The 15,278-nt window shown below is 50.5% G+C and overlaps 1 protein-coding gene across 2 annotated transcripts; it reads right to left on the bottom strand.

Annotated features, from left to right (window-relative positions):
- Positions 1-7,211: 7,211 nt before the first annotated feature.
- Positions 7,212-14,004, bottom strand: LOC114229289 (zinc finger protein OZF-like). 2 transcript variants are annotated; one of them, XM_054713208.1, is made up of 3 exons: positions 13,751-14,004; positions 10,613-10,736; positions 7,212-9,007 (listed from the first exon to the last, which is right to left on the bottom strand). In XM_054713208.1, the coding sequence occupies exons 1-3, from the start codon at positions 13,751-13,753 to the stop codon at positions 7,599-7,601; spliced, it is 1,536 nt and encodes a 511-aa protein (XP_054569183.1). In that variant the 5' UTR covers positions 13,754-14,004; the 3' UTR covers positions 7,212-7,598. The 2 variants fall into 2 exon arrangements, with proteins under 2 accessions (XP_054569183.1, XP_054569184.1); XM_054713209.1 differs by lacking the exons at positions 10,613-10,736; positions 13,751-14,004 and adding an exon at positions 10,388-10,523 and having other exon boundaries at positions 7,214-9,007.
- Positions 14,005-15,278: the final 1,274 nt, after the last annotated feature.

Below are 15,278 nucleotides of genomic sequence, written 5' to 3'. Positions count from 1 at the left end.
GAGGAATGCAAGAGATCCACCAGAGAATATATACAGAGGGGGGAAATGGGAGACATCGATAATGCTATCAACAATAAAAAATATATATATTTTCTTAAATTTTAAAATAATGGAGCCCAGCTGGTGTAGCTCAGTGGTTGAGCCTCGACCTGTGAACCAGGAGGTCATGGTTCTTTTCATTTTTTTTTTTTTTTTTTTATTTTTTTTTTCATGATTTTACAGAAATCCTTTATTAAAGTGCAAACAAGACCATTAAGCCATTATCCTATTAGCATCCATTAACAATTTAGCATTAATTAGTTTATCAGGTAAGGTAGCAATAGAGACTAATTCTAGACAATGTGCTTAGGAATAGATTCTGAGTTCATTCACTCATTCACTAACATTTGATGAAGGCCTACTATATACTAAGCACTGTGCTAGACACTGGAACTGATCTTTTTTTTTTTTTTTTTTTTAATTTCTTTATTGATTAAGGTGTCACATATTTGTCCTCATCCCCCCAGTCCCATCCCACCCCTCTCCCCACGCATGCCCCAATCCCCTGTTGAACTTAACCGTTGGATAGGCTTATATGCATGCATACAGGTCCTTTGGTTGAACTCTCCCCCTCCCCCCACCCTCCCCCTACCCTCCCCTATCCTCCCTCTGAGGCCCGATAGTCCGATCGATGCCTCCTTGCTTCTGGTTCTGTTCTTGTTCCTCAGTCTATGTTGTTCCTCATTTCCTCTAGATGAACGAGATCAAATGTCACTAGATATATACTAATAAGAACTGAATGTGAGACGAGCAATAATATTTATGCTGACAGGCAAATGAATCAATCTGTAGCGAGCTTCCCCCTGGACCAACAGTTCTTTTGAGACCCAATTTCGATGTCCAGTAGTTCCTTATGTGTACATGTCAGCACTGACCCCTCAGCTCTGGATGGTGGACAAATGGTGGTAATGGAGGTCTGACTCCCTCTGGTTTGGTCTCGGCCGATCCCAGGGGCACGGCGTCACCTGGACTAAGGGGCACGTGGCCTCACCCATACCCAAGGGGCGCGTGGTCTCACCCGGGCCTGGGACCCAGCCTCACCCGGATGGATCCAGGGGCGCACGGCCTCACCCGGACCCAGGATCTGGCTTCACCCGTACCCAAGGACGCTTGGCCTCTCCCAGACCCAGGGGCACGTGGCCTCACCCGGGCTTAGTTGCACAAGGCCTCACCTGGATCCAGGGACACATGGTCTCTCCCGGACCCAGGGACGCTTGGCCTCTCCCAGACCCAGGGCCACTTGGGCTCACCCGGGCCTAGGTGCACGAGGCCTCATCCGGATCCAGGGACGCATGGTCTCACCTGGACCCAGGGACGCTTGGCCTCTCCCAGACCCAGGGGCACGTGGCCTCACCCGGGCCTGGGTTCACGAGGCCTCACTCGGATCCAGGGACACATGGTCTCACCCAGACCCAGGAACGTTTGGCCACTCCCAGACCCAGGGCCACTTGGGCTCACCCGGGCCTAGGTGCACGAGGCCTCATCCGGATCCAGGGAGGCATGGTCTCACCAGGACCCAGGGACGCTTGGCCTCTCCCAGACCCAGGGCCACTTGGGCTCACCCGGGCCTAGGTGCACGAGGCCTCACCCGGATCCAGGGACACATGGTCTCACCCAGACCCAGGAACGTTTGGCCACTCCCAGACCCAGGGCCACTTGGGCTCACCCGGGCCTAGGTGCACGAGGCCTCACCCAGATCCATGAGCGCATGGTCTCACCCGGACCCAGGGACGCTTGGCCTCTCCCAGACCCAGGGCCACTTGGGCTCACCCGGGGTTCTTTTCATTTTATTTATATTTTTAAAATTATTTATTGTTTAAAGTATTTACATATCGTATGACATACAACTCCTTTTTCCCCCTTTGAGCTCTGCCCAGCCGCCCCCATGCCTCAGCACATGCCCTCACCCTCCCCTCCCCATAGTGTCTGCGTCCATTGCTCATGTGTTCTGGGCTGCAAAGCATTGCACACGGCTCCTCCGCTGTCTGGAGGCAGGACGCCTTGGGACAGAGGGAGGTGGAGGAGGTCACCGAACCATGGGTTGGTTGGAGTTTAGAGGGAGGTGGCGGTTCAACCTCTGGCCAAGCGTGCCCAGGCATTGGAAATGGCTGACATAGCTTTTGTAACCTTAGAGTTGTCATTATAACTGTCCTAACTCCCTCCTTGTGGATTCCGAGGATAAATTTGCTGTAACACCTGTGGTCTGCACGGCAGTGCGGCCTTGACCGCGGTGAGGTGTGCAGCTGTGGTCGCGGGCCAGCTGAATAAAGGCTCATACATTTTGATCTCTGTCTCCGGTGGTCGTCCCTTGCGGGCCGCCCCAGAACAACGGAAATGCCTTCCCTTGAGCCCACTCCTGCCCCTGCTGAGGAGTGGACTCGAGATGACTTGAGACTCTTGGTTTCTCCACTGGCCCTCCCCCGTCCTGAGTGTGGGATCGGTGTTCCCCATCCGATGCCCAGAGCCCCTGCCTCCTCCCGTCACAGCCTCTAATGGCAGTGCCCGCTAGGATGCCAAGTGGAACACCTTTTGGGGATCTTGTCTACACAGTGGATAAGGCTCTGCATGTGACAGGTGCAGGTGGGTGTTGGTAAAGCACCTTAGAACTTGCCCTTCGTTGCAAATAACAAGAGAAAAACCACCGTTAGGATGTGCCTCTCAAGCCCTCGGGGTGGCCTCTGACCAGGCGGCCCTGGTCTCGCGGGCACCGGAGCCGGGACCCTGCTCCCCGTGTTTGGTTTGGGGGTGAGGGTGGGAGTGAGCTTGTTGCTGTTGGCGTTCCGTTCCCATGCGTTTGCCTCCAGAACAGGCCCCGTGCCTTCTGACAGCGGCCAGGGTTTTCCCCATTTCCCGCCCGTTTTTCCCCCAAAGGAGACTCCTTTCCAAATACTTACCTTTTCCACTGGGCTCTTGGAAAGAAAATGAAATTCTGGATCATACTGTGGTGCCTGGGAACCTCGGGTTTTGAAGGTGATCACTTTCAAGTTTCAAAGATGCGGGTGGGGCTATTTTTACTGCGCCGGTGACAATTCTACACGGAACCCCAACTCAGCACGGCGGTGTTTCTGTTAAGTAGTGGCTGTTTCTTTTCATGTCTTTGATCTGGTTTCGTCCCTGAAATACAGCCACTCGATTTTGTGAGGTGGGGGAATAATACGTGGTTTTTGTAACAACAAAAAAAAAACACACCCCAAAAACATGTTCCTCTGGTCTTGGCTGGTCAGAGCTCCTTGTATGGAGACCAGTCTGTTTCCCTGAATAGAATGGCGGGCCAGTGCCTCTTCCAGTCCAGTCACTGAGGGCTCTTGGGGGCTATTCACACCCAGAAGCTTGGCCTCTGCCTGTTTCCTCTGTAAAAAAAAAAAAAAGTGGATAGAGCGTCGGTGGATAGAGCGTGGATAGAGCGTCGGCTCTTGGCTCAGTGGATAGAGCGTCGGCCTGCAGACTGAAGGGTCCCAGGTTCGATTCCGGTCAGGGGCATGTACCTTGGTTGCGGGCACATCCCCAGGTGGGGGCGTGCAGGAGGCAGCTGATCGATGTTTCTCTCTCATCGATGTTTCTAACTCTCTATCCCTCTCTCTTCCTCTCTGTAAAAAATCAATAAAATATATTAAAAAAAAAAAAAAAAAAAGCTCAAATGCAGGGTGTGGCAGGAAGTATCTCCTGCCCTGAGCCTACTGGGAGGGGCTAGCTCTTCTGGGGAGAAATGGCCGCTTAGGTTTGGAAGCTAAGAATGCCACAGTTCTAGCAAAATATACCCCAAGAAATCAGAAACACCCATCAGAAAGGATACATGCACCCCTATGTTCATAGCAGCACAATCATAGTTACAATAGCTATGATTTGGAAACAGCCTAAGTGTCCATCAGCAGATGAGTGAATTAAAAAACTGTAGTACATCTACACAATGGAATACTACGCTGCTGTAAAAAAAAGGAACTCTTACCATTTGCAACAGCACGAATGGACCTGGAGAGCATTATGCTAAGGAAAATAAGGCCGCCAGAGAAAGACAAATATCACATGATCCCACCCATTTGTGGAATATAATGAACAACATAAACTGATGCACAAAAATACGCCAGCATCATAGAAGCATCGAACAGACCGTCCCAACTAAGAGGGCAGGCAGGGGAGGGGAGGGGGTAAAAGATCAGCTGGAGGACTTGTGTGCTTTCACATGAGCATAACCAGTGGACATAGACAGCAAGGGGGTGGGGGTAGGCGCTGGGGGGCAGGAGCAGCCAGGGAGATGTCAATGTGGGGAAGGAGAGGGGAGGAGACTTATGTGATCATTGAAAAAATAATTTAAAATTTTAAAAAATGTCCCAATGCAGGACTCGTGGCCATGTCCCCCCGCCCTGCTTTGCTCGTCAGCCTGTCCTCAGGCACCTCAAGTCTGTGCCCCCCTCCCAGCTCCAAAGCCCCGGGTGCGTGTTTGCAACAGAAAAAGCCCCGTGTTCTGGGCTCAGAGAACAAAAGCAAAGACACAACCAAACCACAGCAATGAAAGTGCTCGTCTGTCTCTCCCCAGCACCGCGCTGTCTGGGCCCCTTTCCCGGGCAGCCGTTCGGGGCTTTTGCCTTTGGTCCAGCTTCCCCCGCAGCCAGCTGCCCTGTGGCTCTGCCATGACCCGGTTGGATGTTACCCACGTCGTGAAGGGACGCAGCTTTGGAGCAACACAGCTTTCCCCTCACCCTCTTGGCCCCTGGCTGGCTGTCCCTCTCAAGCCCACTTCCCCGTTCTGGCCGTCCTCCAGGCGGCCCCTGCCCTTCCCTGCTGTCAGCTGTCTCCTCGGCTGCATGTGGTTTGTTAATACCATTCGGAGGTTCTTCGATTGAGCGGTATTTCCAGTCTGGCTCAGGACGAGATGCACAAGACCTCTGCCTGTTCGGCCACCATTTATGTCATTTTTATTTTTCATCACTTTCTGATCCTTGCTGTTAAAACCAGCCAGAGCGCCTCCCTACAGCTCGCAAATGCACAGGGCATGCTCCCTGCAGGCTCTGACCTGGAGCCTGCCCCCCCTTCCCAGACTTCCTCAGTGAAGACCCCACTGACCAACGCTGGTTTCTCCTTCCCCCATCGCTGCTGTCACCTGTCACAGGTATCCTGGGCCATTCTCTGCGGACTGCCCTCCACTAGAATGCCAGTTCCCAAGGACAGGCGATTCTGTATTTGGGGCGTCTGAAACAGGTGGGCTCAACAGTATCCACAGCCTCGGTCTTTATATGTGTCCCTTATGCCCACCCATGGCTGCTGCCCCTCCAACCAGCCTCATTCAAGTCCTCATCCCTACAGCCTTCCCTCAGCCCACCCACTCCAGGAACCTGGCCCATGAGCTGGCAGAAACACGGTAACAGGCATTCAACCTCTCTGCCCCTCAGTCACCCACCCCAGCATCACACTATCCCCCAGAATCCAGGAACTATCCCCTCATTTTAGGTCTTCCATGCACAGGCAAAACTGAGCGAGAGGGCACCCCAACCACAGCTCATCCTCCGAATGTGGAATTACACTGAGACCAAGCCTCTCCTTCTGGAAACACCTGTATTACAGAATGTTCTCACCACTGAAAATACACAGCACCATCTCCTAGAGAATCCACACTACCTCCAGGACTGGCTGGGTGAGGGGGTGGGGAGAGGAAGGCTTTATTTTTTTAAAAAAATTAAAGTGTAAAATAATCCCTAAAATGGAAAAAAAAAAAAAAGAGAGAGACTCGAGCACCAGTGGGCCTCAGAGGTGTGAGTGGGGTGGCGGGAGGCAGGATTGTCTAAAGATGAACTGATCGGGGGGCCCAAAGCATCAGGGGGCTTCTCCCAGATACAGAAGTAGGTTCATTTGCAGCAGGCCAGGTGCCTGGGGGAAGAGCAGGCTGGAGAGACTCTGGATGGAGACAGCGGGGCCCTGGCCGGCACATCGCAGGCAGACACAGAACCCAAATTCCCCTCAGGGCCTTACATGGGCCTCCTCCCTGCCAAACCCTGGGAAGGAGACAGCGTGCCCACTGCAGTGGGAACAGCCCGGGAAAAGGCAGGGCAGAGTGAGCAAAGGGAAGCTGAGCAGGCAGAGGCCCCAGCTCAGGGCACCGGGTGAATGCTTGGGGTTTTTTTGGTAATCCCCATCTGAGGATATTTTCCCACTGATTTTTAGACAGAGTGCAAGGGAAGGAGGGCAGGAAGAGAGATTGAGAGAAAAGGAAAAATTAGATGCCTCCTCCATAGCCCCCTAGGGGCCGGGATCAAAGCTGCAGATTACAACCACAAAGTCACCGTCTTTATTTCAAGGCTTGGGCAGCAATGCACTGTAACCAACACTGGTCAGGGAATGATTTTCTGGCACGATGCTGTCCCTCCTAAAGCACCGAAAGGTTGGGGTCCACTCAGTATCTCTTAACGCTACGTGACGATAGATCACAACTGTGCTTGAAAATATCCCCTGGAAGTGAATATAACCAAAAAGATGAAAGACACAAATGAAAAAAAAAAACACCGTTATTAAAAGGATCATAAACCAGAACAGAGGACAGCCAGCGGCACGCAGGGTGGTGAATTAGAAACAATTCATCACAGCGTCATGTGAGAACCACAATGTGCCTTAAAGCAGCAGCACCTCTTAGCTGAGGGTGGGTGCCCTTCAGTAACCCCGGGGCAGCTGCATTCCCTCGTCAGAGAGAGAGGAATGGAGGTCCTGTCAAGAGCCAGAGTAATCATCACGTGCTCAGGCACAAGTGAGAACACAGAATACATTTCCCCTGAGCACGCAGGGGCTGGGACTGATACACAGTCTTCAGGGGAGCCAGGTGGTAGAGGTGAAATCTCTTCAGCCACAAATCAATCAGGCGTTAGTTCTGGGCATCTTTTATATATATATATATATATATATATATATATATATATATATATATATATATATATATATCTTATTGATTTTTTTACAGAGAGGAAGAGAGAGGGATAGAGAGTTAGAAACATCGATGGGAGAGAAACATCGATCAGCTGCCTCCTGCACACCCCCCACTGGGGATGTGCCCGCAACCAAGGTACATGCCCTTGACCAGAATCGAACCTGGGACCCTTGAGTCCGCAGGCCGAAGCCCTATCCACTGAGCCAAACCGGTTTCGGCAGTTCTGGGCATCTTACCAAGTGCAATGCACCTCCTTCAAGACTCACTTGTACCGGAAACACATGAGGAATCTAGCGGAGTGTATGTTCCATTAAAAAGGGATTTAAATTCAGGAGAACGGGTCGCAAAGAGTCGCCTTCAGTGTTGGTTATTCTTTTTTTTTTTTTTTTAAATATATTTTATTGATTTTTTACAGAGAGGAAGGGAGAGGGATAGAGAGTTAGAAACATCGATGAGAGAGAGACATCGATCAGCCGCCTCCTGCACACCCTCCCACTGGGGATGTGCCCGCAACCAAGGTACATGCCCTTGACCGGAATCGAACCTGGGACCCTTCAGTCCGCAGGCCGATGCTCTATCCACTGAGCCAAACCGGTTTTGGCAAGTGTTGGTTATTCTAAGTGAGAAAAATAAAATATGCCCTGCACATTCAACACTTCTCTGCAGTGTGAACTCTCAGATGTCTAATAAGACTAGATTTTTGGGTAAAAGGCTTCCCACATTCAGTACACTCATACGGCTTCACGCCATTGTGAACGCGGAGGTGATCGGTGAGGTGAGCTCGTAGGCGAAAGCACATCCCACATTCTCGACACTCATATGGCTTCTCTCCAGTGTGAAACGTCTGGTGCTCAATGAGGTGATCCCTTTCACAAAAGGACATCCCACATTCTCGACACGCGTATGGATTCTCTCCGGTGTGAACTCGGAGGTGCACAGTGAGGTGAGCCCTTAGACGAAAGCACATCCCACATTCTCGACACTCATATGGATACGGCTTCCCTCCAGTGTGAACTCTGAGGTGTTCCGTGAGGTGATACCTTCGAGGAAAGGAGATCCCACATTCACTGCACGCATGCAGCTTCTCTCCAGTGTGAACTCTCAGGTGTCTAGAGAGGTTAGCCCTTAGAGGGAAGGATTTCCCACATTCTCTGCACTCATATGGCTTCTCTCCAGTGTGAACGCTGAGGTGTCCATTGAGGTGAGGCCTCTGATGAAAGGACACCCCACATTCTTTACACGTATAGGACTTTTCTCCTGTGTGAACTTTGTTGTGTTGTTTGAGGGCGGACTTATAACTGAAGGACTTCCCACAATGTCTGCACGCATGTGGCTTCTCTCCAGTGTGACTTCTCAGATGTTTCATGAGGGCATGCCTTTTTCTGAAGAACTTCCCACATTCATTACACTCCTTCCGCTTTTTTCCCGTGTGAACTCTCTTACGTCGGATGACGTTCAAGTTTCGACTGAAAACTTTCCTGCATTTGTTACACTCATACGTCAGCTCTCCAGAACACACTCCCTGACACTGAACCACTTTCAGGTTGTGGCTGGCGGCGTTTTCACATTCACCCCACGGGTGATGACTCTTTCCATCAAGAAATCCCTGTGAAATCTCACTGCCACAGTGTAGCTCCTCGGTGCTGAGAGTGGCCTGGTGCTGGGGAAGCTCTGAGTTGTATTGCAAGTCTTTCCCAACCTCCCTGCGGGTTGAAGGCACCGGAGATAAGTAGAAGCTGGATCTGCTTACAAAGGTGGCCATATCCACAGATTCCTTCCAGGGATCCTCTTCAAATTCATTCCTCTGTGGCTGGTGAGGGTTTGCACTGAAACAGAAGTCTCCAACACATGCATCACTACAGAAGGCTTTCTGCTCAAAGTATGCTGAAGGTGACCCAGTCAGGTGCAAAATATCTTTTAACACGGAGAAACACAGCTTACACGGAAGGGTCTTCTGGGTGGCTGCAGCTGTCTTAGAAGCCCTGACCTGTGACGCTCCTTGTATAATTACGCTCTGATCAGAACAGGCCTCCTCGTCTTTCATTTTATGCCAACAACCTGAAAAGTGAGAAAGGGGAGAAACCAAGATGGTGGCATAGTTAGTTACCTACAAGGGAGCACCCATACGACTATCAGCTGATTTCTCAACAGAAACTATGCAGGCCAGACGGGAGTGGCAAGAAATATTCAAAGCGATGAATAGCAAGAACCTACAACCAAGATTACTCTACCCAGCAAAGCTACCATTCAGAATTGAAGGTCAGATAAAGAGCTTCGCAGATAAGAAAAAGCTAAAGGAGTTCATCACCACCAAACCAGGATTACATGAAATGCTGAAAGGTATTCTTTAAGAAGAGGAAGAAGAAGAAAAAGGTAAAGATAAAAATTATGAACAACAAATACATATCTATCAACAAGTGAATCTAAAAATCAAGTGAATAAAAAAATCTGATGAACAGAATAAACTGGTGAATATAATAGAATCAGGGGCAGAGAAAGGGAGTGGACTGACAATTCTCGGGGGGGAAAGCGGTGTGGGGGTGCGGGAAGAGACTGGACAAAAATCGTACACCCATGGATGAGGACAGTGGGGGGGGGGGGTGGTAAGGGCAGAGGGTGGGTGGGAACCAGGGTGGAGGGGAAGCTATGTGGGGAAAAAGAGGAACATTTGTAATAATCTCAACAAGAAAGATTTATTAAATTTTAAAAAAGTGAGAAAGGGTGAGGAAATGAATGTTGAATATGTGACAGGGGGAATTCCCATTGCAAAAGTGTGGTACACATCACACGTTAGTCCCATAAAATTGTCTGAAAATAAGAGACGTGCAAGAGGGATTAGTAAGAGGCCCTTGTGACTTTTTGGGCTAATGAAGATCACAACACAGAGAGGCCTCCCCAGAAATATGACACAAACATGGCAAGCGCCACATGGATGAGAATATGGATCTCCAGCTAATCCTTCAACTAACGGCATTCAGCTTGGCTTGTCTGCTGGGGCTGGGGCGAACTATGCAAGAGGTTGGTTCTGTGTTATTCCAAGTAAAATTCAATAAAGGAGTAGCTGGTTTTGAGGACGACTTAGCACGTAGGTGCACCTCGTAACACATGTGCAAGTCAATGTTGAAGAATACTGCAGAGGCAGCAGTGCAGAGGAACAGGTGATGAAGAGGTGAGCAGTCAGCACTGGGCCTGAGCAACACAGCTTGCTATAGTATTCAGGGAAGAAAATGTTACAAACATTTGTTCTTGTAATGGAGGCCTTACAAGAACAGCCCATGGCTCATGTAGGTGAAGACCATAACATGGCACGGGCTGCCACAAAGAACCTTGACCTAGAGAAGAAGTTGAAGCCATGCATGGGGACACTGACAGCCTCCCAGGAAGAGAAAGTGCAAACTGGGACCCATTAAGCTCGCTGCAGAACGCCTGATTGCCTACCACTTCCTGTGCTTTTTGAGGTTACGGGTGTTAGGGATGTTCGTGGAGTCTTTTACTCAGGGCTCCCCATCCAGCTCATCCCTGGCAGCCACAGCACTTTTGACAGGACAGTGGGGGCCATTAGCAGAGGCCATGTCCTGGCTGTGGGAGAGAGAAAGCTACGGCTGAGCCATAAAGGAAGAGAGGTCATCACCTCAGGACACTGGGAGAATGTGCAGGTCTTACCTACAGATGACACAAGTGCGAACACTTCCAGCATCACCTCGCAGTACAGACGTCTCTGAGCCTCATCCAGGAGCCCCCACTCCTCCTGAGAGAAGGCAATGGCCACGACCTCAAAGTTCACATCCTGTCATATGGGGACAGCACAGCTCATGATCAGAGTCACTCCTAAGATTAAAAGTCTGTCATACCCGCCCCCCTCCACACCCATCTGCTCTTTCCATTCTCTATATCTAGGAAAATTCTAGGCCTTCACCCCATGAAAGCCACTGTCTTCTTATATTCCTGCTGATGTTTTTCTTCCCACAACAATGAAGGGAGTTGAGCAGATAGAAGATTCCTGAGCTGTGAACCTCCCATGTACGCCACACTGCCTCTTATCAATACAGTGGCTGTCAAAAACATAGGTTAGAGAGGGATGTTGGCCATAAAGACAGCGTGAGTGATTTGATACTGTTCTTTCTCAGGAAATAGCCTTGTATTCTCTCCGATGGTTCCTCTAAGACACCAAACACATGGCATCACACATCGTCACCTTGACCCCATTCCCAAGGTGCTGAAACCATCACTTTTCACAATCGGCTGCACATAGTTCTTGGAACAACACTTCTCTCACACAGCTTCCTTCCCAGAGGCACAACTTCAAGCGTAATGCCGACATGCCGTGGCGTGGACACATTTTATCCTGATCAACTTCTTTTCAAAAATATAGGTCACCGCCTCCAAATCTCGTTCTCTCTTACCCTCTTCCTTTCCCATGCCAGTGGGGATTTGCAAGCCTGGGTAACACTGATGAATGCTACCTCATTCCCATCAACCAGTGTGTCACTCAAACAAAGAAAGGCAGGTGGTTAAATGGCACTTAACCTAGAATGTAGCACCCCAACATCTCTCTTTACAGGCAATTACCCTAAAATCCACCTTATTGTTACATCCGGGCACCACCAGAAATAGACTCTTCCTTCATTCACTCTATGTCAATGTCAGGGTCCTGTGGCCATGAATTCACCTTCCCTCTCCGAGTGCACATCCCTCTTTCTACCACACCTCTCTCACACCTGCACTTCCACAGCCCCGGCCCCCATACTCATCTCGTGGCCTTTTACTTATTACTCAGCATGTGTGGTCCAGAGGTTGGTTGCCAAATGGAATCAGAAACTAGTACTGCCCAGACTCTGATAGTCCACACTCACAGAGGCAGCCTTGAGTCCTGCTATGTAGGCCTCTCTCCAGGACTGTTTTTTTAAAAAAATATATTTTATTGATTTTTTACAGAGAGGAAGAGAGAGGGACAGAGAGTTAGAAACATTGATGAGAGAGAAACATCGACCAGCTGCCTCCTGCACACCCCCCACTGGGGATGTGCCCGCAACCAAGGTACATGCCCTTGACCTGGAATCGAACCCGGGACCCTTCAGTCCGCAGGCCGACGCTCTATCCACTGAGCCAAACCGGTTTGGGCTATTTTTTTTTTTTTTTTGCTTCAACCTCACCTATTGAGAACAACCATCAGATCTCAGATATCCAGAGCCCACCTCCTGTGATGCTGCACATGATGTCCCTTCGCTAGTCACAGCCAACGTCCCTCACGTAACCATCACTTGAGTCCCAGCCCCGATGGCCCTCTGCACCATGCCCAGTGAGTCTCACAGATGCCCACTCAAGCCTCTAAGCCAGTGGTCGGCAAACTGCGGCTCGCGAGCCACATGCGGCTCCCGAGCTGCGGCCTGCCGCTCTGTTGACTAAAGAGTTTGCAGACCACTACTCTAAGCTAATCCACAAGACGGACTTCAACTCCCCACAGCCTGGCCACACCGAGGGTCACCACGAAATCCTGGTGTTTAGAAAAGTTGGTATGGACCAGCCCTCGTCTCACCTTGTTTGAATGACTCTTCGGCCTCCAAATAATCTCAGGTCCACTCACCCTTTTGAAGGCCTTGGTCACGTAGACCCATGCCCTGGTGAGGTCACATGCCTGGGCTGTGGGCTGGATCCACAATAGGAATTGTGCAGGTGGCCACCGATCCTTGTTTCTTGCTCATCCCTGTTTCTCTGTCCCTCTCCCTCCCTCTCCCTTCCTTTCTACATCTAAAAATCAATAAATATACACTGAGTGGCCGGATGATGATGATCTCGGAACACATAATCATCTGGCCACTCCGTGTATTTGTATCTCCAATGGGGTCCCAAAAGTATTCTAGACTTTTGCTGGAGATCAACCACCTGTTTGCCCTGAGCTTTCTATCAGCCGGTGCAAAGGTGAAAACTGATCAGGTGCACGATTTATAGCATCTTCGATATCAAGGAAATGAGGTACTCAAGAGAAGTACACTGAGTGGCCAGATGATTATGCGTATATGTTATTTTAAAAAAACATACCTGCAGGTTCCTGATTCAGCTCACTCTTTTCTCCAAGCCTTGGCACATCCTGGAGGACATGACACTGGCTGCCCCAAACAAGGTCCACGCCATGAAGTCCCAGTCGTGGCCTTAGGGTTCTGGGCTCAGTGTCTGTTCAAAGTGACCAGGTCCCCAGGATACAAGAGTGGTTGACAGACCCAGGACTCTACTACCTCAGAGGCCACAAGTGTGTGAGGCCCTGAAATAAGCTCCACAAACCTGTACACCTGATCGATTCTGCATTTGCAGGAATTTGTGGAAAGAAAATGGTCTGTTGGGAGCCTGGCAACCACCAGGCTCTCTGGGCTCAGGCTGCTCAGTGCCCTTGCCCAGCCCAGAGGCCAGGTGCCCTCCAGATGCCTGTGTGATCTCGGGGCTCAGTCCTCAGTGCTCACTCCTGCCAGTTCCCTTGTCATTTACAGGACTTCCCCTTCCTGTCCACAATGCTGTCCTCTGTCTTCTAGTCTGTTCTTCCTCTGAGCAATGTTAGGGAAAGTTAGTCCCCTACCTCAGAAAATGTCCCTCTTTTTTTCCACAACCATCGATGGCCCAGCATTCTGAGAATGAAAGCAAAACTCCTGCACAAATTCCACACCTTATCATTTTGTTGCCTTTAGACCCCACAACAGGTCCAGATTTCAGAGTCCTCCCAGCTCAGTGTCACCATCACGTCCTCACAAGGTGGCACTGCAGCCTTCCACCCTCTTCCCCATCACCCACGTGTCACCACCAGGGACTCACCATTCCGGACGCTGGGACCTGGGCGGCAGGACCTGAGCGGCGCCGGCCCCCAGGCCGGAGGGTTCAGGGGGGTCGGGCTGCGGGAACGCTGTGAGCGGAGAGGCGTCCGGGAGGCACGGGGACCCCGATCTCGGTCTGTTGGGGCTCCAGGGGCCTCAGACACACCCTGCACCGCAGGCAGCGGCCTCCCGGGCCTCCTCCTACTCAGGTCCGGTGCCCTGAAGCCTGTGAATCTGTGGACAAAGACCTAAGAGGTTAAAATGCCCACCGCGAGGAGGAAGGCGGAAGTCCCGCCTTAACCGGATGCACAGACACCAAAATGCCCTTTAGCGCCGCCCACATGAGTGCAGTACCTTCTGGGTAATGTAGTTTTCTCAACCGCCCAGGGGAGTACTAGCATCCCATCCAATGACAGGTGTTGTGGTGTCAGCAAGTGAGGACACGGGGAAGGTTCGTGACATACACGGATAATGCCATCAGGATCACGGTTACACGTGCTTCCTTCCTCTCATGGTCACTGCTCGGGATTGTATCCCAGGCTGTGCCCCCGACCCGGCCCGAGATTCTGGCTCTGGACCCCATCGGTCCAAGTTTGAACACACCCCTCGACCCGTCGGGTCTCCAGGTGCCGACTGGGACTGGCGCTCTAACCACGCCCGTTGTCCTCACTCCCTTTGTGAGGTCATTGCTACGGAATGATAGACCACTGAATCGTTCTAACAAAACCCCCCAAAATAGGACAAAGACACTCCATTTGAAGAAACCGGTGTTTTCTGGTCTACTAAATTAGAAGGTCACTTTTCACGCTCATTTTTCTATGAGCCCCCATTTTTCTGGGGAGTTGGGGGAGATCAATCCCCTGTGGACTTGCTATGTCACTTTTTGCTGCCCTTGGTGGTTGGTTCCCAGGAAGTGTGGAGTGTGGTTGTGTTTGCAGGTGTAGCAGCAATGCGTTTTTTTGTTTTTTAAAAAATATATTTTATTGATTTTTTACAGAGAAGAAGGGAGAGGGGTAGAGAGTCAGAAACATCGATGAGAGAGAAACATCGATCAGCTGCCTCCTGCACATCCCCTACCTGGGGATGTGCCCGCAACCAAGATACATGCCCTTGACCGGAATCGAACCCGGGACCCTTCAGTCCACAGGCCGACGCTCTATCCACTGAGCCAAACCAGTCAGGGCAGCAATGCGTTTTTCATCTGGTATTCCCACAATCTCCTGTTTGTCCGGTTATGCGCCTCTAATCTTAGAGGAAAAAGTTATACTGCGTCTCTCCCTGGATTGACTTGTATTTCAAGTTCATTGCTATTGTGATTATGGCCACTAGATGGCAGTAAAGACCGCAAAATAAAACAAGATTTTTTTTTTTTTTTTTTAAATTATTGCTTTCAGAGGTGATATAGAAACATCAATGATCAGAGAGAATCATTGATCGGCTGCCTCCTGTTCATCCCCTAAAAGGGATGGAGCCCAGAATCCGGGCATCGAACCGTGACCTCCTGGTTCATGGGTCGGCGCTCAACCACC

The sequence above is a fragment of the Eptesicus fuscus genome, chromosome 25 (genome assembly GCF_027574615.1).
Source record: "Eptesicus fuscus isolate TK198812 chromosome 25, DD_ASM_mEF_20220401, whole genome shotgun sequence".
Classification (NCBI taxonomy): domain Eukaryota; kingdom Metazoa; phylum Chordata; class Mammalia; order Chiroptera; family Vespertilionidae; genus Eptesicus; species Eptesicus fuscus.
This window is presented reverse-complemented; position numbering and strand designations above follow the sequence as displayed.